General features: G+C 31.6%; 1 protein-coding gene across 2 annotated transcripts in view; it reads left to right on the top strand.

The window, feature by feature from the left end:
* LOC140046371 (slit homolog 2 protein-like) overlaps positions 1-24227 on the top strand; it is a 72748-nt gene that overhangs the window by 47310 nt on the left and 1211 nt on the right. The window contains exons 10-32 of one of the 2 annotated variants that reach the window (XM_072090993.1): positions 3152-3223; positions 3540-3611; positions 3774-3917; positions 4445-4516; positions 12003-12166; positions 12490-12640; positions 12852-12926; positions 13346-13417; positions 13891-13962; positions 16643-16714; positions 17192-17263; positions 17591-17754; positions 18216-18348; positions 18471-18539; positions 19489-19560; positions 19649-19720; positions 20386-20457; positions 20575-20738; positions 21518-21731; positions 21993-22132; positions 22442-22535; positions 22674-23410; positions 23750-23959. In XM_072090993.1, the coding sequence (XP_071947094.1) occupies positions 3152-3223; positions 3540-3611; positions 3774-3917; positions 4445-4516; positions 12003-12166; positions 12490-12640; positions 12852-12926; positions 13346-13417; positions 13891-13962; positions 16643-16714; positions 17192-17263; positions 17591-17754; positions 18216-18348; positions 18471-18539; positions 19489-19560; positions 19649-19720; positions 20386-20457; positions 20575-20738; positions 21518-21731; positions 21993-22132; positions 22442-22535; positions 22674-23410; positions 23750-23959 (3179 nt within the window). The remainder of the gene's footprint in view (positions 1-3151; positions 3224-3539; positions 3612-3773; positions 3918-4444; positions 4517-12002; positions 12167-12489; positions 12641-12851; positions 12927-13345; positions 13418-13890; positions 13963-16642; positions 16715-17191; positions 17264-17590; positions 17755-18215; positions 18349-18470; positions 18540-19488; positions 19561-19648; positions 19721-20385; positions 20458-20574; positions 20739-21517; positions 21732-21992; positions 22133-22441; positions 22536-22673; positions 23411-23749; positions 23960-24227) is intronic. The other variant, XM_072090994.1, reaches the window with a different exon arrangement.

Genomic DNA, 24227 nt, shown 5'->3' with positions numbered 1-24227 from the left:
TACTACAACTATGAAAAAGTGTGAATTCCCATTTACTTTTTTTGTAAAGCTCTGTCTACACTTTTAAACTAGTTTGACAAAAAAAGTGTCCCCAAATAATATGGTAGTGATATGAAATCATCATGTCCATATGAGCACATCACATATTGTTGTCACATAAAGTTTGATACTGTAGACAGAGTTTTACATTACAAACATTTCTTATACTTCTTAGCTTGCATTGGAGAATAAATTGATGCTTTATTTAAACAGAGGTGTATATTTTTTCTAATACCCTAAGGCTTCACACAATGACAACCTTTAACCATCACTTAAACATAAAATCAACTTTTGAAAATTTAATTATAGATAATCTTTTGGATTATTTATTCTTCCTTAACAATTCCAGACATTTAATGGTTTTGTCTGTTAACACTGGACTCCAACAGTGACATCCATAAGAGTGACATCCACAGAGTGTGTTTATGAAGCTGTGAAATGAACATTTCTCTTTTCCTCTTGGGATTCACATTTTCACCAGTACCTTTGATCTTCTCTTTCATCAGACCAAAGTTGATGAGTGCAGTCAGCAGTTGGGTATCGACAATAGTTTTCTCAAATTCAACATTAACTTTCCAGGGTTTCACTGTAAATCACATGATTAAACAGCTGATAGTCAATGAAATATATGAAATATTTTCAATTTTTGTTCTGTCAAGTGTCATTCATATCTGCTTAATTTAAGTGTGAAATGTTGGTTTGTCGGCTGATTTGACAACTTCACTTGTAATTGAGTGTGTGGTAGCTGCAATGGTATGATGTGAATGTGACAGAGAGTATGTCGGTATCTCTATGGTGTGGGTTACACTGTGATGTGGGCAGGCAACCGAGTTCACATTCTTGTTTGTCTACATTAGAACCTCTCTCTCCCCCACCAACCCTCTTTTTCTGGAGACATCCCTATTGATAAGACACTTGAAACAAACAAGGAATAACATACGTTATGGCCAACTCTTATTCAGGCGACATTTTATTGGGTCCCGAAGGTGTAGCTAAAGCTTGGTTCCCACTAGGATGCAACCCAAGGATGTAGGCACAACAAGTAATTTGACCAATCCCAGGCTATAGATTATTCAAACCGTCGATTGTCATTGGTCAACTTGCTTGCAGTTTGTGTTTACGTCCTTGCTTGAATCCCAGTGGAAACCAAGCTTTATTAGGGGTTCTACAGATTAAATTGTTAATTCATTTAATAATATTTAACGGAGGAATGTTAGAACATCTTTCTTACAAATGGCATCTTGGTTTATAAGAATAGATGCCTAATAAAAGCAAACTAAATAGATAATTGTAATACATTTCCAAAGACCATTAAATACATTTTTTGGGTTTCTAGAATAATATGATTAACAGGTGTTCCTTATCCACCTGGTTTTTTACCTGTTTGGCTTGTATTTCACCTAAAATAGTATCTCAATTCTCACTGCCCTACTAAATCTATCTGAAAGTACTTTTGGTGGTAAACCAAATGCCCAAAGGAACCAGGATGAAAGATTATTCAGTTAGACCAGCAATATTGACAATAAACATTTTGTTTAAACACACCACCCAGAATTGAGTTGAATTTGTATATTGCTTAATTACTTTGGCTTTGGGATATTTTTTAAAGAAAATCTTCTTATTTGCTACAAAACCACTTTGAGAACTCTGCAATCAGCTATTGAACTAAATTGTTTTAAATTTATATAATCCGAAATATATCATTGGTATTTTTTTATTAAGTAAATGTTGAATCAAAATAAAATCTCCCGGATGAAACATCGTTATTTGCTTTTTTTTGCTTATTAATTTTGATATATTACTAAAATAGAGTGAGAAAATTGATTTAACCCGCCAGTGACAATTCTAAATACTGTACACTGCACTGTCTGTATTAACAAATGTCATCAATCATCAATTTGTTTAAAAATTTATGGTTAAAATAAAATATTGCATTAATTTAATTAGATACATTTAATTCTATGTTAAGTAAAGTAAATTCAAAGAATTCTTCTCAGATCACGGTGGTCTTTACCACTAAAAAATCCGCATCCAAATTTGATCTGCTATATTAGTTCAATACTCTAGAGATGATAGCAGTAATTACAGGTAAAACCAGTGGTATCAAAAGCTGTTTCTTAGCTGAATGCTGCTCTCTCAATAGTATCACCTTCAGGGTAACACTTCATCCCCAATATACTGTACTTTAAAATATCCCTTCTGATTGAAGTCTGATGTTGTGGTTTGACTTGTTAACCTTTTTGGTATCTGAGCCTCTGAATGGGGTTGAATTCTTTTTTTCGTTGTTAATGGAGTAAAAGTTCAATGTTGGAAGTGCGATTCCTAATGTTAGTCCAGACACTTGGTAGTCTTACGATTATCAAATTATAATAATGCGTTTTGCAGTGAAAAAAAAACCAATAGTTGCTAAATGTAATTAACATCATGGTCAAATTATTTTAAAGGTAGATGAAATATGAATATGACCTATATATGAAATATTAAATGTATGTGTATAAATCATATTCAAAATGTACTGTTTTTGTAATATTTTAATATATTTTGTTTAGGTTGCTGAAATAGCACATTTTCTCATAATCTATTTGAATAAGTTTCAAATATGAAAATATTTTTTTTATGTACTTTTCTCAAACATATAATATTTTATAACATACATTTTGAATTTGATTAGGTTGATGAAATAGAATATTTTCTCATAATCTCCCTGAATAAATTTCAAAATATGAAAGTTTCATGTGTATACAAAAAGCATTTATGAAAATTGGTTTTTATACATAATCAACCATATTAATATCATATTTACTACATTTGAATTTGATTAGGTGGTTGAACTAGCTTATTTTCTCATAATCTCCCTGAATAAATTTCAAAATATGAAAGTTTCATGTGTGAATACACAAAGCATTTATGCAAATTGGTTCTTATGCATAATCAACCATATTAATATCATATTTACTACATTTGAATTTGATTAGGTTGTTCAACCTAGCTTATATTCTCATATACTTCCCGGATATGTTGCTATGAGATGAGAATACGAAATATTGCTATGATGGAGTTTATTTAAAATTCTCGAATTTCAACAATTTGACAACTTTGTTTATTCTTTCAGGCGATTGGAACAGAACCAGATTACTAGCATACCCCCGCGTGCGTTCTCACCTTACAGCAAACTAGGAAGAATGTAAGCTTTTTGAATTCTTATGAAATTCAATAAACATTACCGCATAATTATTAAGTTACAATGTGTCCTATATTTAACTGCCGTTGAGTTTCAGGTGTAAACTGTTCTTACATTTTTTTTTTAGTTCTGTATTTTCTTTTCTTAGGTTATTTTCTTAAAATTATTACATTTTAAATAAAGTTTATAAACTTCAAATTTTATCTTTTTATGGAAGTTTGTGGAATTGCATGATGAAGGAATACAGTATGTTTGTACATTATGCACAAAACTTACTAAAATACAACTTATTTATAATATAATTTTATTACTTTTTCAGTGACTTGAGTAGTAATCAAATTGAGGAAATTTCACCTGATGCGTTCAATGGATTAAAGCTCCTTAACTCACTGTAAGTTTACAAAATGAAAAATTAATGATGATATAAAAAGAAAATGAATGTAAAATATTGAAAGAAATATTTGTAAAAGGTGATAATTATTGGAAACAATATGCAATTAATCTTCCACATATTAAACTAATTATGTTTTGTTAAATGTTTGTATTTTTTAAGCGTGTTGTATGGCAATCAGCTGACAGAACTACCAGAAGATCTTTTTCAAGGATTGATGCATCTCCAGCTCTTGTTGTTGAATGCTAACCGAATCTCCTGCATTCGCACCAATCTCTTCCGTGATCTGGCCAACCTTAAACTTCTGTAAGATTTAAGAAGGAATTGAAATGTTTATTTTATATTAACTTATAAACTAAATTTTGGAATGGGTGTTAAAAGTACAAATTCTAATGTTTTCAATTAGTAATTTTCATGCATGACTTCCAATCCCAAAGTTCTAGAGTCTTGCTCTTTTGAATGAAGTCTATGAATGCCTGACGTTCAGATACCCTTTACATCATATGGAAGAAACAAATTTGGGACCTTAAGAAATCTTAAAATAGAGTGTCCAATTAAAGGAGTTTTGACACACCACTATGAACAAACATACATCTGAGCCTTATGACAACATGAGTCTATTACGTGCCTGTCTACCTGGATAAACCTGACAATAGCCCTTTTCCACAAAGTGCAAAACAATTACTAAAAGAAAAATTTTACCGTAGTTCACCTCCTTATGACAACATGAATTTTGGTTCTTTCTTTGTACCTAATCAAGCTAATTCTTGCATTTGTATCTGTTAAAATGATTTTATAAAACAATCTTTCTTTTAAAATTTTCCTTTCTGTAGATCATTATATGACAACAACCTCAAGTCAATCTCCAATGGAACATTTACTCCACTCAAGAGCATACAGACTCTGTAAGTCTATTACTATTACTATTACTGTATTCTTTCTTTTCAGCAACAACTTTTTATGATCAACGATGCCATAAACCATCAATTACAAGTGAAAGAAAACTACAAAATCACCTGACTTTTTCAAATAGTTTAGGAAGCAGAATGTCAACTTTTCATCTTGAAAGGTTACATGGGCAATTCATTTAGAATAAGAGGGTATGAAATAATCTGAGGGGATATTGTAGAGGATTAGTGGGAGGTGGGGATAATGTTAGGGGGCAGGATGGACTTTACTTTCAGTTTGTTCAAGTGAAAGTGTTAAAGGGGTAATAGTAATTGCTTTAATGCAAACAATTTCTCCTACTTTAGTATAGTAGGTTCCTTGTATAAGCCTGTAAATTTTCTACATAGTTGAGCTTTTATTATCCAATCATCAGTTTTACCCCCACTTGCTTTGACCCTAAAATACCAGAAAACAAGTCCTTACTATAAGCTTTGTCAATGCATTTGTCAAAAACACCTTTTTAAATTTATATGGAAAAGTTCTCCTAGACCTAATGTTTATCCCAATTTGGTAGCTAATGCAAAATTCAATAAACAACGTTTTTACAATTGACTTGTCGTGCTTGTTATGCCATAAGCATTTCATTTCTGTGTTTATTTAAAATGTCTCTAAACAGGAAACTAGATCCCTACTTTTATGAACAAAATAGTTTCTGTACTTAACACAGCCATCAAATAAGTAATAACTCAAGTTTGATCAGGACATTTTTATACACTGATCAGTACAGCAGGGTCAACAAAAAGGTTTTGGAATGTTCTCATTAGTATAGGTTCCCAAATGCAAACTCTAGATTGGAAGAGACATGTTTAGTCAATTTCAATATAAGTATTTGAATTATTGTATTAAATTTACTACCCCTTGGGTCTATTTTTCCCCAATTTGTTCCGTTCAATCATAAGGGCCTAAGGGCTCTTCAATTATCTATTGTATGGTCCAGTTACCTGTAATTATGAATTAAATTATTTTATATTTTATAACTGCTACCTGTCCACCTTCCAAATGGAATTTATTTGAACTATACAATTTTCCAAGGTTGATATAAACATAACCGAATTGAGATAACATAAAATAGTTAAAATCTAGAGTGCATGCTAGGTGACGGCGGGCGAAGTGAGATGATAAGACAAGTAGTTCACTTTGTTCTAAACACATTACATTTTGATACATTGAAGTATCTTTAAAACATAAAAGCTAGAAGCTGTTTAAGTGGTATCAATAAAATGTAGTGATTAACTTGTAATTTGTTGATGTAAACATTAGTAGTTTATCAGTTAAAAACTTTTGAGTGTTCATCTTAATCGTTGTTATCTTCGAGACTAAACAGACACAATAATAAACTTTCGGAAATTGTTAAGGAGAGAGAAAAACAGATTGAAAGAATATATTTAATTTTATAAAGATATTTGAAAAACCTGATCTTAACGCTCTTAATATTTTCATTTTTGTCATTTTATAATTCTAAAGCTCTGTCTACACTATCAAACTAGTTTGACAAAAAAAGTGTGATGTGCCCAAATGATAGTACTGTAATATGCTCAAATATGGTGGTGATATGACATCATCATGTCCATATATGGGCACATCACATTTTTTGTCACATAAAGTTTGATAGTGTAGACAGGGCTTAAGCTGCGTGTCCCTCTCCACAATTGTATTGTATTTACCTGTCACTCTGTCAAAGTCGTATTGTGCAAATAATGCTATCAAACATATAGTTGAGGTAATTAAATGCACCGAACAATACTGTCAAATATAAGTGTATTACCTAAGCATAATTAAAAAAATCCTACGAATTATATACTGAAGGATGATAGTCAGTTAATCCGCCGACCTCTTTATTCAGAAATAATGTTCTTTTCTCTGGTTACTTTCCAATTGCGATTATACAGCAGATTAGGCTCTTTTTCCACTATTGTGTGATTTTAGTTATTAGTGGTTATTTTAGGTAATAAACACTTCACCTTCAACACAGTGACATAATTAAATCATTTGTGGTGTGTGATTTAAGGTTTTTAGTAAAAAGATTACGCCTTTATGGGTTACACCACATCCCTTTTAATTCTATTATTGTCCAACATCTGTCCATCTGTACTTTGCTGATGACCATAGCAATTCTCAGTCAACAATACAATACATAAAAATGACATCATTCACAAAAATGTGTTTTTCTCCATTTTTATTCATGCTGTATATTATATTATTAATTTATTGATTTGTTTATGGAATTTACTTGTTTTTAGGGACAGTAATGACCTCCTCTGAGTTAATACCTGAGTTTAACCTAATAGAAAGAGAAAGTTCAGACAACTTGATGTTTTATATTTTACAGAACAAATTTATGTCCTATGGTAAGAAATTGACACATAATACAGAAATAGGTGATTAATATGTGTTTTGATGGCCCATTTTGTACAATTGCATATTCTAGGATTTTAGTTCTATTTTGATGATGTCTGACTACGTGCATTCTTCTATGTCTTAAATGGCATATTGAAATCAAGAATGATTTAATGAGAATTTGATATTTACAGACTGGCTTTGATTGAGGAAATTTAAAACCAAAGATATTGTATTTTAATTGTATGGATCAATTTGCACATACAAAACTTATTGTTACTGACAGCTAGGTTTCTATTCCAAGTTTATGAGATATAATTAGTAATAGTGAAATTGCTAATTAATTACCCCTTGTCTATCATTATCTTCTGTTGATAATCTTATAATAAAAAATAATATGATGCATTTTCATTTTTTATTTATTAGACAGAACATACACTTTATTTCAGTGTCACTCAATACATACAAAAAAAGAAAAATCTTTGTAGAATAAACCATTAATTACAAGATTATATTATATAATTAATACAACATACAAGTTTTAATATACTATTTATTTATTTTATTTTATTCATAAATGTATGTTCCTCAATATAAATATTAAAACTCCTAATATCGCTTTAAATTTCAAGAATTTTATCTGGTTGGTGCTGTAAATGCCTAGGCTTGACAAATCTATACTTGCAGTTCAAGTTCCTATTGTTTTTGCAGAAAGTTAACCTTATGTAGAAAATTGATACGAAAGGTGCCAAATAAGGTATAAAACTTTAATATGAGTTGTTAGCAATCAATGCCAGACTTCAAGGAAACATGGAGGAAGTATAAAGTCCTTCAACTATAGCATTATTTAATTGTCATTTCATAAAGTATGGATTTCACCTTCAAACTATGAGAGTGCCCATAACATTATTACTTTATTATTGTCCTTGGTGCTGTAATACATTTGTCATACAATCAAAGCCTACATCATCCTTCCCATTTGGTCTCTTGAGTGACAAAAAAATAACATGTCATGTGTGACATCTGTGACATCATTGCACGTGGAAGGATGGGTGTCCCTTGTGGGTCTCAAATGGTCAATTTCCGCCCTACTAGTCATTAAATAGTTGCAATATACTTTATAAAATAGTTTACAAAGGAAATTTATTAAATTTGAGTTTTATTTGTAATAGTTTTATGTTGGATGAGCTGGTGAAAGATTTTATAGACATTATGTCCAAATACTGTAGATATATCAATTTCTCTGTGGCAGAATATCCTTGTAAAAATATGTCTAGATTTTTTGAGTGAAGAAGATGACCTGATTGGTGGTGTTTGTCATGTGGTTACATCTTTCATGTGGTAGCCATTTGTGGCCTTTTAATGTGTTGTATTCTTTCAATACTCAATTATTCAGTATCATTTTCGAACAACCTCTCTTTTAGAATCATTGTCTATTCATGTTTTTCAATTACTCTAATTATAAATCCTAGGTTAACACAATCCTTCTTTCGGTTTTTTTATGTTTGTGTTGCTTAAATTGATTTTATGAATAAACGTTAACATTTTCCACAATATTTTAGATATAATTATGATCCACCTATAAAATGATTACCGACTGTGAAGATTAAAAACTAAATTTTCATATCCAACCTGTTCTTGTAACCAATCTTTAATATATACCAAAAATCATGGTTAAAAGGGGCATTTTAGTCTCACTATGTTTCATAGTCGCTATGACTACAAAAGGTACAAGGTAAAGTCAAATAATTGACGAGATAATTTTAGTTTCTGGTTGAAAATTTAATCTCTGGTTCCAGTTAATTCAAAACCTATTAGATCTGTGAGTAGATGAGGATGAAGTTATGAAATTAGTGAACTTTCGTCTGACATGTGGGGTTACCAACGTCGCTGAGTGACAGAGAGTTGGCCTGTCGTTTCTAATTGAAAGCCGCGTTAATTGCAACATGAGTAGGTGACACTTAGATCCCTTAATTCTGAGTGATTACCTCCGCTGGGTGAAATCTCAACCCTGTGACACCAGTAGATATAATAATCTGCTGTAACCCAATGGTAGTTTTATTTAAAAAGTAAATATATTTTGACATGTAATTAGGTCAATTGGTCAGACTGACCATTTTGTAATTATCTGACCTTGTCAATAGATACGTTTTCAATTGAGTAAAAAAAAATTAGAATTTAAGCTATTAATTGATCACTTTATTTCAGAATAAATCTTCCATACAACAAATACAAAATCACTTTTAATTTTTAAATGAACTATTATTATTAAATTAAACATTCTTAAAAACTTTTTTCTGAATATGTGCAAAAATCAGTGTTTATTGCTCATCTTGTTTCACCAACCGTTTTATAAATACAAAACATGTTTTAAATTGCATGTTGTCAGCATATGGTATTATGTATCAATTTCTAAATATTAAACTTGTCATTCCTTAATGTAAGTAGGCATATTAGGTCATGTCATGTCATATTAGGTCATGTCAAACACCGTTCTATTGTCTCCTTCTGTTGGTAGTTTCCATGACACAGATATATTTTAATTTTCCTAGAAAGATTATCAACAATAGCATTGTTTAAAGCTCTGTCTACACTATTATGTGTTTGATGTGCCCGTATATGGACTTGATGATGTCATATCACTACCATATTTGGACATATCACTACCATATTTCGGCTTTTTTTGTCAAACTAGTTTGATAGTGTAGACAGCTTAATTTACAATCTTTTAGTTTATTTTCCAGCCTCTAATAGTCGATTTGTAAGTATGTCCTCGTAAACATGAATCATGCAAGAAATATGTGATTTTATGCGGTCATACACTGGACATCTTATTGGTCATCTGCTTCTCCCTGAACAAAAACAATCCGGTGAAATTAGTCTTCTTAGTTGAGTCATCACACAGTTCAGAAACCCTTAGTTAGTGTGAATCTATCCTCAACAGTGTATCATCGTTGCAATCGCATTATATTAATTACGTGAATCCATTGTGGACAGAAGAAAGACGGATACCCTGAGCTCGGCTCTGGGTTGTGTAAAGGTGAATCTTTACGACACACAGACCCGCAGGAAGTTTTTCATGTGTCCGTTTAACAATGCAATCACACCTGTTAAACAAACATGTTTACAAAGACAAATGTATATTCACATGGGGCGCACATTCCAACCCCGAAAGTTGAAATTTTTCTTAGAAAAAATTATCATGGTCACTTGGAACAATGCATTTACACACAAACATTCCCGAAATTTGTCATACAAAAAAAAATCATGGTCACTTGGAATATCTATGCTCGCATCTCATGTGAATTAGTACACTCATACTGTTGATTCACTCTGGTTTTGTGGTGTAAATTGAGATTGTCTGCGCGGTGTTCCGATACCGACCTTCCTCGTAGGAAGTTTACCCTATTTACTTCACTTTGGACCGATTTGTGAAGTAGACTTAACCATATACAGGTTTAAAGTAGCGTCATTAACATTAGTATGCGAATCTTATCTGAAGTAACTACGTTGGATTCCAAGTGTTTTGAATTCGCATTCAGAATGAATTACAAAGCATATTTAGATTTTGATTAGTAGGTTGGTAGTTTGATAAATGCTTAGATATATTCCCATAGTCCTGTGTTCAGATGAAAACTTTTTTCAATGGTTATTGCTTATGTTTTGAACATTTAACTAACATATAAATTACTGTTTAAGTGTGTATTTGAGAAAAATTTATTTGTGTTGCTTTGTGTTAATTATCAGGAAAGTGATTTTTGACAAAATTGAATAACTAAATAATTTAATTAATGAAAGATTATATTAGGAAAAATATTTTATTATTATATATATATATTATATATATATTATGCTATGACTTTATCCAAATTCCCTCACTTGCACTGATGAAGGGCTAGTGTTGCCCAAAAGCTCTGCTAACTTTTCTGGCTGTTTACTTTATCGTTTTGATTTAGCTTTTCGCCTTTTTTTTTTTTGTATCTCCATTGAGATCCAGCCACTGATACCCACAGCATTGTCATTTTTTCAGTAATTTGCCTTTGGATTTATATATATATATTATATATATAATACATAATAAATAACAATAATACTATTTGTACTCAAACATACTCCCAAACATACCCACACACACTATAGGCAAATTGATATTGAGTTTCTTAACACAAAAACTAATCGCTATCCGTGGCTCATAAAAAGTCACAAATCATTGAGTTAAAACACTTGGCCGAAACAAGTTTCTCTCATTGTTTGTATCCCCGGGGGTAATCAACAAAAGGTGTACGCTTTAGCCATGTAATGCGTTTATCCTTGAACATTTTAAGATTATTAAACGTAATATTTTGATAATATACACTGGGGGAATGTCATTGAAAGGTTAGTGGGGGTAAATGTTTCATTCAACTGTTGAATCATATGTTTGCCTTGTTTCTTATTGTTGTTTAGTCAAAATAAAATTAAATGTATGTGATATAAAATAACATAAACATAAATGTTATCAACTTCTTTATTCGTCCCTGAAAAGTTTTAAAACATAGGGTCTGTTTAGGCTTAGTTTTGTGGCCACAGTTTTGACCGGTCAATTTTTGTTGTTCTTTAATAGGTGACCAGCAGTTGGCTCCACTAGAAGGTCAAATTAATGAGTAATATTATTTAAGCAAACTTCATTATGTTATAGAATCTAGAATATTCAATTTAAATTTATTTATACACTAAATTTCATAAATTTAAATTGCCTATGGATAATAAAAAAGTATTATTTATTTCATATCTAGAAAATAGTAATGATGAATTTATAAAACAGATATATACAGTAAAAAGAAATGTTTTATATAATTTTGGTGAATTAAAAAAAAAATATTTACAGGAAATAAATTGTGTAAATACTGTATTACAGTTAAATTTCCAATGTGTGCTGGCGGCAGGTCCTTGACCCAATGTCCCGTCCAAGGAAATGCGCATTTCACATTTGGACAGCTGAGTTACACATCATCTAACCCTAATTGGGTGTGGCTATTAGCGTACAGACATTGATGTAAAACTAATGAACAAATTTCACATGAATTCATGTTTCTTATGAATTGTTTCCTTTCTGATTTCTTGCAGACATTTAGCTCGCAACCCCTTCATCTGTGACTGCAATTTGAAATGGTTGGCCGAGTATCTTCAGGCGAATCCGATTGAGACAACCCAGGCTCGCTGCGAGTCACCAAGGAGGATGCAGAGAAAACGCCTCATGACTATGAAGCCAATTAAATACAAGTGCAAGGGTAAGACTGAGGATTATTCAAATAACGATAAACATATGTCACTTTTTCCACTTCATATTCATTGCATTTATTTATTATATACACCGAGATATGTGCTCTTTACAATATGCACCACTGGTTGTGTTGGACAAACTTTGCCACAAAATTATAATGTTCAAACTTCATCATTATCAAAATTAGAATCATAATCATCAACCTTCCCAACTTCCTCCTCATCATCATTATCAAAGTCATTGCCATCATAATCACCCATATCTAATTCCTTCATAATCATTTTCATCATTATCTTTGTTGTTAAACGGTTGATTTTTCTTCTCTCACAGGTTCAGAATTTCATAGAACTTCCAAAGCTGGAGAGTGTTTCATTGACAGAGATTGTCCTGCTTTCTGTATTTGTGAAGGAACAGTGATTGATTGTTCACATGCAGGATTGAGAGAATTACCAGAAGGCTTGCCTGTATTCACAACTGAATTGTACGTACTATTAAATTTTCAGATGCTTTCCTACTGATACCATAGTTCTGTGTTCAAATCCTCCAGGATGTTTTGTCATAATAAATATTCCTTTCTGCAAGTTTGTTTTGTCAACATGGTTGTCTCCTTCAAGAAGAATAGTGATGGCTGTCTTTGTAAATAACATCTTTAACTATTTATGTATATAAAAATAATATTTCTTGTTTTTCAGAAAATTAAACAATAATGAAATTCCAAGAATATCAGCCAATGGTTATTTCAACAAGCTTCCAAATCTTCAGTCTCTGTGAGTGTAGTTTCCCATCTGGTTGCATGCATTAAATACATTGTAAAGTTGTAATAAGTCTCTCTGACAGAATTATTTGGTAATCTGATTTTCTTCTGCTTGCCTCAATCTTGTAATTTTCTGGCAATAAGGAAAGCAAACCATTTGCAATGGAGAGTTTCAGAAGATTAAATGAATTTGTCCCAGGTTCTTCATTAGTATATGTATGTATATGAGTAAAGAGATATTACTAGATAGTACTCAATACCATTGGTAGAGCTAGGTATATATCAAAAATAAATAAAACATTTGTTATTTTTTTTTCATATGCTAGCATACATGATATGTATATATGTATTATTGTAAAGCAAATCATTCTATTAGAAAGCCCTCAATTGACATTTTGACAAGTTTTGTGTTATATTTTTTGTTTATTTCAGTGATTTAAGAACCAACAGAATATCCATCATAGAAAAGGGGGCTTTTACAGGCGCATCTAAGTTACTAAGTTTGTAAGTATGATAAAACTAAAATGCATGATTAAAACAAAAAGTGGCTTTCTTCTGTAGATTATTAACTAGATTATTTTAGTTAGTTATTGCTAATTAGTTATGTTAAAGCACTGTTAGAAAACCAATATTTGTATCAGTTTTAGACTTTTTTGACTTATATTTTGATTTTTTCTTTTAAAATAAATGACTACAATTTAGATGTAGAATGATCTTTATATATGTAGAATTTACTTTTAACAATTACAGATTTTAGACTAGTAAATTATTTCAATCTAAATGCTAATGCCTTTTTTTAAACAGTTCAAAGCAGTACAGAGTCAATTTAAATAAACTATTGCCCTATTAAAATGATTAACAAAATGCATGAAACGAATGCATAATTGAAGGGCTGTTGTAGTTTTGCATTCGTAGAATTTTCTTTTTGCTGTTTTCGTTTTTCCTTTTGAGTATTTGTTTGTTTTCACTTGGTGAAGGTACCTTACAAATAACAAGTTGAGCAAACTGGTCCAAGATGCTTTCATCGGGCTAAGTTCTGTGAAAGTACTGTAAGTATCTGGCAACCAATGATGGATCTCCTCACTTGCATATCATCTGCATATCATTTGCATAATTCTTTTGTTTTGTGTATTACTGTATTCTCTTCTCTGGTTTCAGAATCTGTTCAATATCTGAATATCATTTTCAAAGCCATGTAACTAATCTGATCACTGTTAATATTTTTAATTCAGTATAATGACAATGTGCATATAATTTGCATATCATTTACATATCAGATGATTCACACTTATATACTATCTACTATTATAACGTAACTATATTATTTGAATGACCACATGCTGTTTTTTCATTGTTTATATTATATTCTTCTGCTTTCAAATCTCACTTTCTTGGTTTCAATTACTCTTCTCATCTTTTGGTCAGGTCATTGCACTTCATTTACATATCATTTACATATCAGATGTTTTATACTTATCTACTGTTATAACGTAACTATATTATTTGAATAACCAACCACATGATGTTTTTTCATGCTATATATTATATTCTTCTGCTTTCAAATCTTGCTTTCTTGGTTTTAATTACTCTCCTCATCTTTCGGTTGGGTTATTGCACTTCATTTGCATATTATTTACATAATCTAAGCCTAGTAATTTTCTCTTCATTTATAACTACTGTATTATTTTTCTTGCTTTTATACATTTACGTACATTTACTACATTGACGTATCAGTTGAATAACATATTTAATATGAATATTAATGTGTTTTTTATTTTACGTATTCAGATAAACATATACGTTTGTTTAAGTGTTACACATAGTACATTCAAAAACAGATTACTACAAAATACAAATTATTCAAAAAGAAAATTTAAAATAATTTATATTTTTTTTTATTCAAATTTTCATTAATTTATTATGATTGATAATTTTTTATTTACTGTATTAAATCGTTTCTAGCTGATTTGAAGCTTAATAATTGAATTTTAATCATACTCTAATTGATTTTATATTTATGATGGTAATAAAGTTGGTAGGCATGCATATCCCATGCGATTTTTTTATTCACACGCTGGGGCAATATCAAAGGGGAAGACACGTATACAACACACACTAGGGAAACACTATGTCTATGACTCAACAACTAATGAGCTTCCATTGGTTGGTTGTAGTCTTCTTGATAATGTATTAAACAAATTTTAGATTTGGATTCAATCAACAACAGAATGTTATCGACTACACGGAAGCATGAATTTATTACAGGCACTCGATTTTAGAATTTAATTACGGAGTTGGTAGAATTCTGTATTTTATCAATTTCTGTGGCGTATCAATCTGTTGTCCTTGTCATTTCATGATTACACCCTATAAAATATGTCCCGTATACTTCCGTAGAAGAACTATTTGGCGTATGCTTCCGTATAAATGTTTTTCAAACATTTCAATATGTTACCCATAACATGCTGAATTTGTCATCCACCTTTTCCATTTCGACAATTCAAACATTTCTCACTCCTATGTTAAATGTTAAGGAAACCTGCTAATCTCAATATGAACATTTGTAATGAAACACAGAAGATTTGATTAAGATTGGACTAAATTGCATCTAAATACACCAGTCCCCAAGGCTTAGGATCTGTAATGAATTCACAAAATGATCACGTTTTGTCATATATGTACATCCGTTCTGTACCACATTATTAAATCAAGGATGATAGTTTAGGTGGTAAATTTCAATGATGAATTTAAACTGTAGCCTGCAGGAAAATTTATCTTTTAATGGATTTTGTATTTTAAGTAATGGATTTATCAAAAAAGTGAAATAATTGCCATGATCCTCCCTTTTTTTAAATTTTCAGTAGCTTATCTAATTTCAACTGTCACATTTAGTATCTTTCTCCGAGTTGCACTTAATAAATGTTGTATCTGTGGTTGTTAGGCTACAGTACTTCAGAAGTCAAAAATTTCCACAATAAAACAACTTTTATTCTTGAACATGTTTCTCTTTATTACTTATTTATATTAACACCCTATATTTCTACATGTTAATCAAAAACAATCATTCTTTCCATCTATTTGTTTTCATACTTTAAAATTGGCATGAGTTTTGATTTTAACTCTTAATATAAAAAATAATATACTAACTGCATAATCAAATTATATAACATTTTAACATATATTTGTTATTGTTTTTCTTCTTTCTTTAAAAATTAAAATGCACATAATTTTGTTTGTACTTGCTTGGTTTTATCCTAGGTCTATATATTTTATACGAGCCTAGTTCAAAACCAACTTCTGCTGGTCTTGACTGGTTGACAAGGTGAAATGCTAGTAGCTCACTGCACCATTTTGCAAATGATGTGATAAGCTATTGTGTTTTAAAACCCATTTATTGCATATTCAAGATAATAGTTACTTTTATTATTACTTGTTTAATAGAGGTGTTCCTTCATAGAAGCTGTATATTGTATACTTGTGTCATAATTGTATGACCATATATGGTCTTTGTATGATGCCTCATCTTAACCAAATATGGTCAAACACTTACAAATGTGAAAGTTAAATTTGTGATTGATACTTTAAGTGAATCTTAAAAATCCCTGGTGGTATAATATTATTAAAAATATATCACAAGGGATATATACATAATTTTAAAATTTTATTTTTGTTACTTTTTATGATTACTTTGATAATTATTTTCACATTATAAATAAACTTTTTTTGTAGGATATTGAGAAATAATCGATTATCATGCATAACCAACGAGACGTTTGCTGGTCTTCGATCTGTCCAATTACTGTAAGTAAAATGTGTATACCAATAAACTCTATCATTCTAAATTTTATATATAACCATGAAAGCCCCTGTGGTCTAATGTTTAGGACACCTGCATATCAAGCAGAAGGTTCTGGGTTTGAATCTTGTTTGGGGTGACTATTTCTCATTATCACAGATTTCCTCACCTTATTGTTTCAAATTAATTAATTTTCAGTATATCACCAAGTGGTTTAGAATTTATTCTGTGCCTGAGATGTTTTTATATAAGAAGCGATATAATTGATGTATTTTTTTATGAGGAATAGTAGAAGAGAATCTATCTAAATTGTTGATTCCGGTTGTTTACATCTATCCATGACTCACTGCTTAGCACTTTTCTTAGATCTTCGCTTGATAAGGTCTCCATCGAGGGAAAGATTAGATTTGGAAAGCAATTTTGATTGATGGTTATATTCTTAAATGTCATCTTAACTGTCATTTTCATCTTTGTTTCTTTAGATCTCTGTACGAAAACCAAATTTCAAGTGTCATGCCAGGAGCATTTGATATGAGTCCATCTTTAACAACTTTGTAAGTCAGCTCTTTTAATTGGCTAATTGCCTTCTCAGTAAATATAACAAAACAAACTTATTTATTATTTATTTACATATCTTTGTTTTTGTTCTATGAGCTGTTAGATTAAGATTTTTTTTTCTCTCTTTTGCTATGGATATAATATTATGTCACCATGATATTCCGAAATAAAAAGATAAATGAATGAAAATTATTAAATAACAAAATTTGCTTATTATGATATGCCACTGAAAACCAAACTATATTTAATCCAGAATATGCAAACAATTGATAACTAATAATGCATAATTAATTACATTTGTTACAAATTTTTACTTTTTTTAGAAATCTTCTCAACAATCCGTTTATTTGCAACTGTCACCTGAAGTGGTTATCAGCGTGGCTGCATGCACGTCAACTTGTCACAGGCACCCCACGCTGTATGCAGCCGCCGACACTTCAAAATCTGCCACTTGAAGATCTCTCGGAAGAAGCTTTTACATGCGATGGTAAAATACTCCTTTCATGTAACATGCTATGTATACAGTACAACCACTTTGCGCTAATCCTATTAATTATTTTCCTTAAATGAACGAAGGGCAGTTTTATGTTTTGACACTAGGGCCAACCCCTATTCAGGAGACACGTACCTCTATAAGGGAACACTTTCCTGAGAATGAACAAGTGACAATATTACTTTAACACACTACAGCCATCCCCTATTTGGGAAAACCCCTATTAAGGGGACACAATTTTAGGTCCCTAAGGTAGCCCATTATTAACCTATATTATTATATAATGGTGTGGTTAGTCTCTCTTTTTAAAAGAAATAAAGACAAAATATAAGTAGAAAGAAAGAAGAAATTTAAAACATCACTCGGCCTGTACAAAAAGAAATAGTTCATGTATAAACATCAAACGTTTTGCAAATGTAGACCTCTAAATAAGCATGTTTAATTGTTTATTGCAGTGAATGATGACAACACATGTCAACCAGACGTCATGTGTCCTAAGGGTTGCGCCTGCAGCGGCACCGTCATACGATGCAGCCGTAAACAGCTCAAAACACCACCTATCAATATTCCGTTATCTGCTACAGAGTTGTGAGTGATATAGACATTTTTTCCTTTAAAAAATAGCGATAAATAATTAACTTTAAAGATCAAATTGTAATGAATATAACTTTAGAAAAAAGAAATCTTTATTTGATGTTTTGTTTTTTAAGGTACCTGGATAATAACATGCTGACTTCTATACCACATGGGCTGTCAAAACTTAAAAAGCTTACAACACTGTAAGTATACCACTACTGTGTTCATATATCATGATTCACTATTTTATTTATTTATTCAGCTTTAAAACAAGTAGCTGCATGGCTAAAAATGTTTACAAAAGTACTGTACAATTTACTTACATAACAATAAAAAAGATGTTTCATTTTCATTTCATTTATTTATTCGGCCAATAAACAGATACAGAACAGAAACAAAGCACAATGGTCAGGGGCAACTAAAGCAAAACAATTACTATAACTCAAAGAGTCAGTTGCCCCTTAAATAACATCGAAATACAAAAAATATTGCCAAGTAGGCCTAAAACATTTGTACAAAAAAATGTAATAAAAACTAATTAAATTGTACAACAATATCGCTCTGTATATCGCATTGGCTCTATGAACTATTGTTTAGCATATTATGTTATGATACAGTATAAATGTAGGATAATGCCATAGGATATTATTTATATAAATTTTTGCCTTGACTATGTTTTTTATTTTTTTAAAACTATTAATTATTGAATGACACTAAACAGTGTTAGATAGATATTACCAACTCCAATGTCAATTATGTTTTAGCAATGAAAGCAGTCTGGAATGAAATCCAAATTATATATAATTATAAACAATGATTTTGACACTGAAAATTGGTGTGTGTCATAAGTAAAAGGGATTGTGTTTAATTTGTTATGAAAAAGAAGGTTTTTGATACATGTCTGGTGAATAGAAGGCATATCAGGGGGAAGGACCCATTATTTATAATACCCATACCGTTACCATTTAAATTAACTTCTGCATACACCCGCTCTTTCTTCAACCCCATGGTAATTTTGTTATACATAATGGGTGTACAGTAGTTAGATCATGGACCTATAATCTAATTTATAGGTCCATGGTTAGATAAACTTTTCATTGAGTTATGTAGTCTTATTGAGGGCAGTGTTTATATTTAAACTTTTTTTTCTAGGGACTTGAGTAACAACTTCATTACATATATCCCAGAAAATGCTTTTGCCAACATGACCAGTCTCTCAACAATGTAAGTGACATTTTCTTTATCCTGGTACAAGTAATTTAGTAATATGTCTTATGTACTTTTAAGCATATATTCTTTTATATTATTTCAGAATTTTAAGTTTCAACAAAGTTAGCTGTGTTCCTAAGGGCGCTTTTAATGGACTGACTACACTAAGACTTTTGTAAGTAAAATTCACAAACCTTTGTTACTCTTCTAAAATTCCTCTATTTATGAAAGACCACTTGTATTATCACTGATTTTTATTTTAGCCAAACATTGCTGAAACCTATGTTTAAAATAGTTGGTTTTTTTTGGATGATGTGTACAATATTTATGCAATGCAATTGTCACGAGAGAGGTAAAAGAGGAAATACTAAATAAAATATAAACTTTAAATTATACATATCATTTCAGATTGCTTATTTGCTAGTTTTTTATTAATTTTCTTTTAAGTACTGGTATGCTTATAATAATCTAATCTCATAGTACCACAGAGACAGTCACCTTTTTGCTACATTCAAGTACATTTACTAGTTTGACAAAAAAAAAAGTGTGAATACCCAAATATGGTCGTAGACGCGACTCTTATAGTTCACTATGTCGGTCGGTCGGTCGGTCTGTCGGTCCAGTATCAATCACTATGCGTTTTAGCACGCGACTTATGGCTGTTGGCCTTGTTTGTCACATAAAGTTTGACAGAGCTTTACAATAATTATGTGAAGGGTGTCTGTACTAATATAGAAATATCCCTAGTCTTCTTTGCATTTGTATCAAGCCCTTGTGATTATATGTTGTCGTCTGGTTTATACTTACATGCATAATAATATATACATTTTCAATTTCTAGATCGCTTCATGGCAATGAAATTTCACACATCCCAGATGGTGCGTTCAAAGATATGACATCGCTTACTCATCTGTAAGTACAAGAATTGCGGAGTAAAGTACTCGATTGAATTGTTATATAATTGTCTATGAAAAATATTAGGAAAAAAGGTAACATATTATAAGTATCTAGGCAAATTTCTTGTTGCAGAGCACTTAGTTCTAATCCTCTGTACTGTGACTGTAAATTGAGATGGTTATCAGAATGGGTTAAAAACAGTTACCGTGAGCCAGGAACAGCTAGATGCGACGGTCCATATGACCTCAAATACAAGCCAATACTAACAGCACCCTCTAGGAAGTTTATTTGTTTCGGTAAGTAAATATATATAATATACAATGTAGAAATCCTGAATATGTGTAACAATTTCAAACGTAGCCATCAAATACAAGCTTGGTTGGTCTTGATTCTATCCTCGGATTAAAATCCTACTACTAGACCAACCAACAAACCTACGTCGTACTTTCAGTATATTTCATGTTAGGTTGACCAAAATTGAATATTATATATTATATAACACCTATATAAATTCCTGTCATTTGATTGGACAAATGTGGGTCACATGGCGTGCAATAGTACGCACTATTCAACGATCGTTAAATAGTACTTTTTGAAACATTTTTGTGTACGAAAAAAAAACGTCTAGATGTTATATAAAACAAATAATGAATGTTTTGTATTCGTGTAATGGTACAAATAATGGCACTTGGTGAATGATGAAAGGTTATATCAACTCGGCTTTGCCTCGTTGATATAACCTTTCATCATTCACCTCGTGCCATTATTTGTACCATTGCACTCATAAACATTCATTATTTGTATACTGTACAGTACCTTATATGAAACTAAACTAAATTACGGCATAACTTTGGTTAATCCATTGCTAATGCATAACCCAGTATAATCCAACTTCCCAATTTTCGCCAATGTTCGTAACTATGGCCCAGGAACTATACTCGAGTCTATTGAGATTGTTTGCTAACAAAATTCTTATTAATGTATAAAAATGTTAACACAGTACATGTACTAATAAATATGAATTGCATTGATTAGAATTTAAATTATTCATTTTGAAAAATATTTTGTTTAACAGAAGGCCAAGAAGGAAGCGGTGAAGATAAGTGTAACCCATGTTTATCTGACCCTTGTGAGAATGATGGGATGTGCGTTAGTGACGCCATAGGACAGTATACGTGTCAGTGTGCCCCTGGGTTCGAAGGACGTAATTGTGAAGCCGAAATAAATGAATGTGCATCTTTACCATGTCACAATATGGGAACTTGTGTCGACCAGAAAGCTGGATTCAGGTATGTTTTGATATTTTAGACAAAATACTTCAGTAAAAGAAACAGATAAAAACTAAATCTTTGTCTACACTTTCAAACTAGTTCGACAAAAAAAGTTTGATTTGCCCAAATATGGTAGTGATATGCTTAAACATGGTAGTGAAATGACATAATCAAGTCCATATATGGGCATACCACATAAAGTTTTGACAGAGCTTAATGAACATAACAAAAATGTATATATCAACCATCTAATAATGTTATTCTTATTTTATTATGTAGTTGTGAGTGCCCAACAGGTTTTGGTGGTATTACTTGTGAACTCATCATGGATTGCCGAAACCATCGCTGCCAGAATAACGCATCATGCTCGATTGACGAGATAAGCGGCTACACTTGTAATTGTCAACATGGATACAAAGGTTTGTGATAGAATTGTTAGTGAATCGAGTGAAAAAGTAAAGTGAATTTTAACCACATCCAGTTTCTGTGTCATCTAGTGATTGGAAGAATGAATATTTCCAGTATAGAACACTATATATAATTGCAGATTATATATTAGTACCCACTTTCAAACGGGTCCGAACAAACTTATTTTCAATTAGCAGTTTGGGCAACAAACAAAGGATTACAACTCACCCCAAATCTACGCAGGCAGCCTACCTACTAAAAGTTGATGATAATATTTCATAACATTTATTTTTATATTAATTTTTATTTTGTTTTTACAGGTGATTTCTGTGAATTGGACATTGATTTGTGTGAAGCTGGTATAAATCCATGTAGAAATAATGGAATATGTCAAGACCTAGGCTCATTTTATAGGTATTTAAACTTTTTATTAAAAATGAATTAGATTATTGATGGACTTGCATTTACAATTAAGATATACATTAATTTAAGCCTTATATATATTAAATGTGTAGTGTTTTAATTAATTGAAAATATTGCCATTTTTTATAGGTGCATATGTCCAGCTGGTTTCAGAGGCCAAAATTGTACTGATACCTACCGGGATTGTCGATCTCGTCCTTGCGTTAATGGTGGCGACTGTCTAGAGGTTGGTATGCAGTACATGTGCCGCTGTCCTGTTGGTTTTGAAGGTGAATATTGTGAAATACCACCAATCATCTATGCAAGTACCAGTCCGTGCGAAGTCCATGAATGTCAAAACAATGCCCAGTGTTTGTACATCAGCGCAACAGCCTCTACCAGTTGTAGTTGCTTACCGGGCTTCCGTGGCGAGAAATGCGAAATCATTACAAGTATGAAATTCCAGCACCGCGGCGCATACTTGCAGTTTACGGATATTGACACGAGTGAAACGCTCAACATCCAAGCAGTTTTTGCAACAATGCAGGAATATGGAGTGATACTATACCACGGAAAAATTGAACACATCGCGGTTGAGCTGTTCCGTGGTAGAATACGTGTCAGTTACGATATCGGTAACTATCCTGTTATCACGATGTTCAGTCCTGAGAAATTGAACGACGGACAGTTCCACGAGTTGAACATAAAGGTGTCCCAGAGGAACATTTCATTGAGAGTGGACAATGACGATTGGCAGATGTCAAAGAGTCATGGAGTGAATGTGCATTTTGACATTGAAGAGAAGACCTACATTGGTGGACTGCCAGCAGCAGAGGTCAAGAATGCACAGCAACAAGTTCATGTTAGAAATGCCACAAGCTTTTCAGGTAAGTTGAAGTTCTTGTTGTTTAATCTCGAGGGTTTGTGAGCGAGTGGCTGAGGGGTTAATACAGGGGCACCGCAAACCAAAATAATATATTGGCACAGGTTGAAGGCCCTCTTAAACCATAGTTTTGGTGGTAGAACCATTAAAAAAGAGGCTTACAATTATTGTAAATTTGTACTTGACTTGAATTTATTTATTTATTTTTTTTCATACACATGGTACATAATTAACCAATCAAATTCAAGGATTCACTCAAGCATACTGTTATAATAGTGTTTAGTTTTCTTTCTCAATCTTTTCCACATGCCCAAAACTAATTTCAATGTTGACATTTTCACAGGCTGTTTTACTAAGTTTACCATAAATGATGTCTATTACGATGTGTCCACGAGTGATGTCAACCATAACGTAATCAAAGGATGTCCGTCACATGATAAGCCAAATCCGTGTATGGATCACCAATGTGTGAATGGATTCTGTCGCGAGACCAGTGATGCAGAATCGCAGTGTGATTGTCAAGATGGTTGGATGGGAAGATTTTGTAATACAAGTAAGCAGTTTTTTTTTTAGTTCAGAGGGAGATTTTTTGGGTTGACTGTTCAAGGGGAAAAGCGACAAAAAACATGTGTGTTCTAAAGCTTTGTCTACACTATGAAACTTGTTTGAAAAAAAATATGGTAGTGATATGCTTAAATATGGTAGTGATATGACATCATCATGTCCATATATGGGCACATATTTTTTGTAGCATAAAGTTTGATAGTGTAGACAAGGCTTAAGTTTAAGTTTATTGTTTCACACAATACAATACAATACAA

The sequence above is a fragment of the Antedon mediterranea genome, chromosome 4, assembly GCF_964355755.1.
Source record: "Antedon mediterranea chromosome 4, ecAntMedi1.1, whole genome shotgun sequence".
Lineage (NCBI taxonomy): Eukaryota > Metazoa > Echinodermata > Crinoidea > Comatulida > Antedonidae > Antedon > Antedon mediterranea.
The sequence above is the reverse complement of the archived record's forward strand: the minus strand, read 5'-3'. Positions and strand labels throughout refer to the sequence as shown.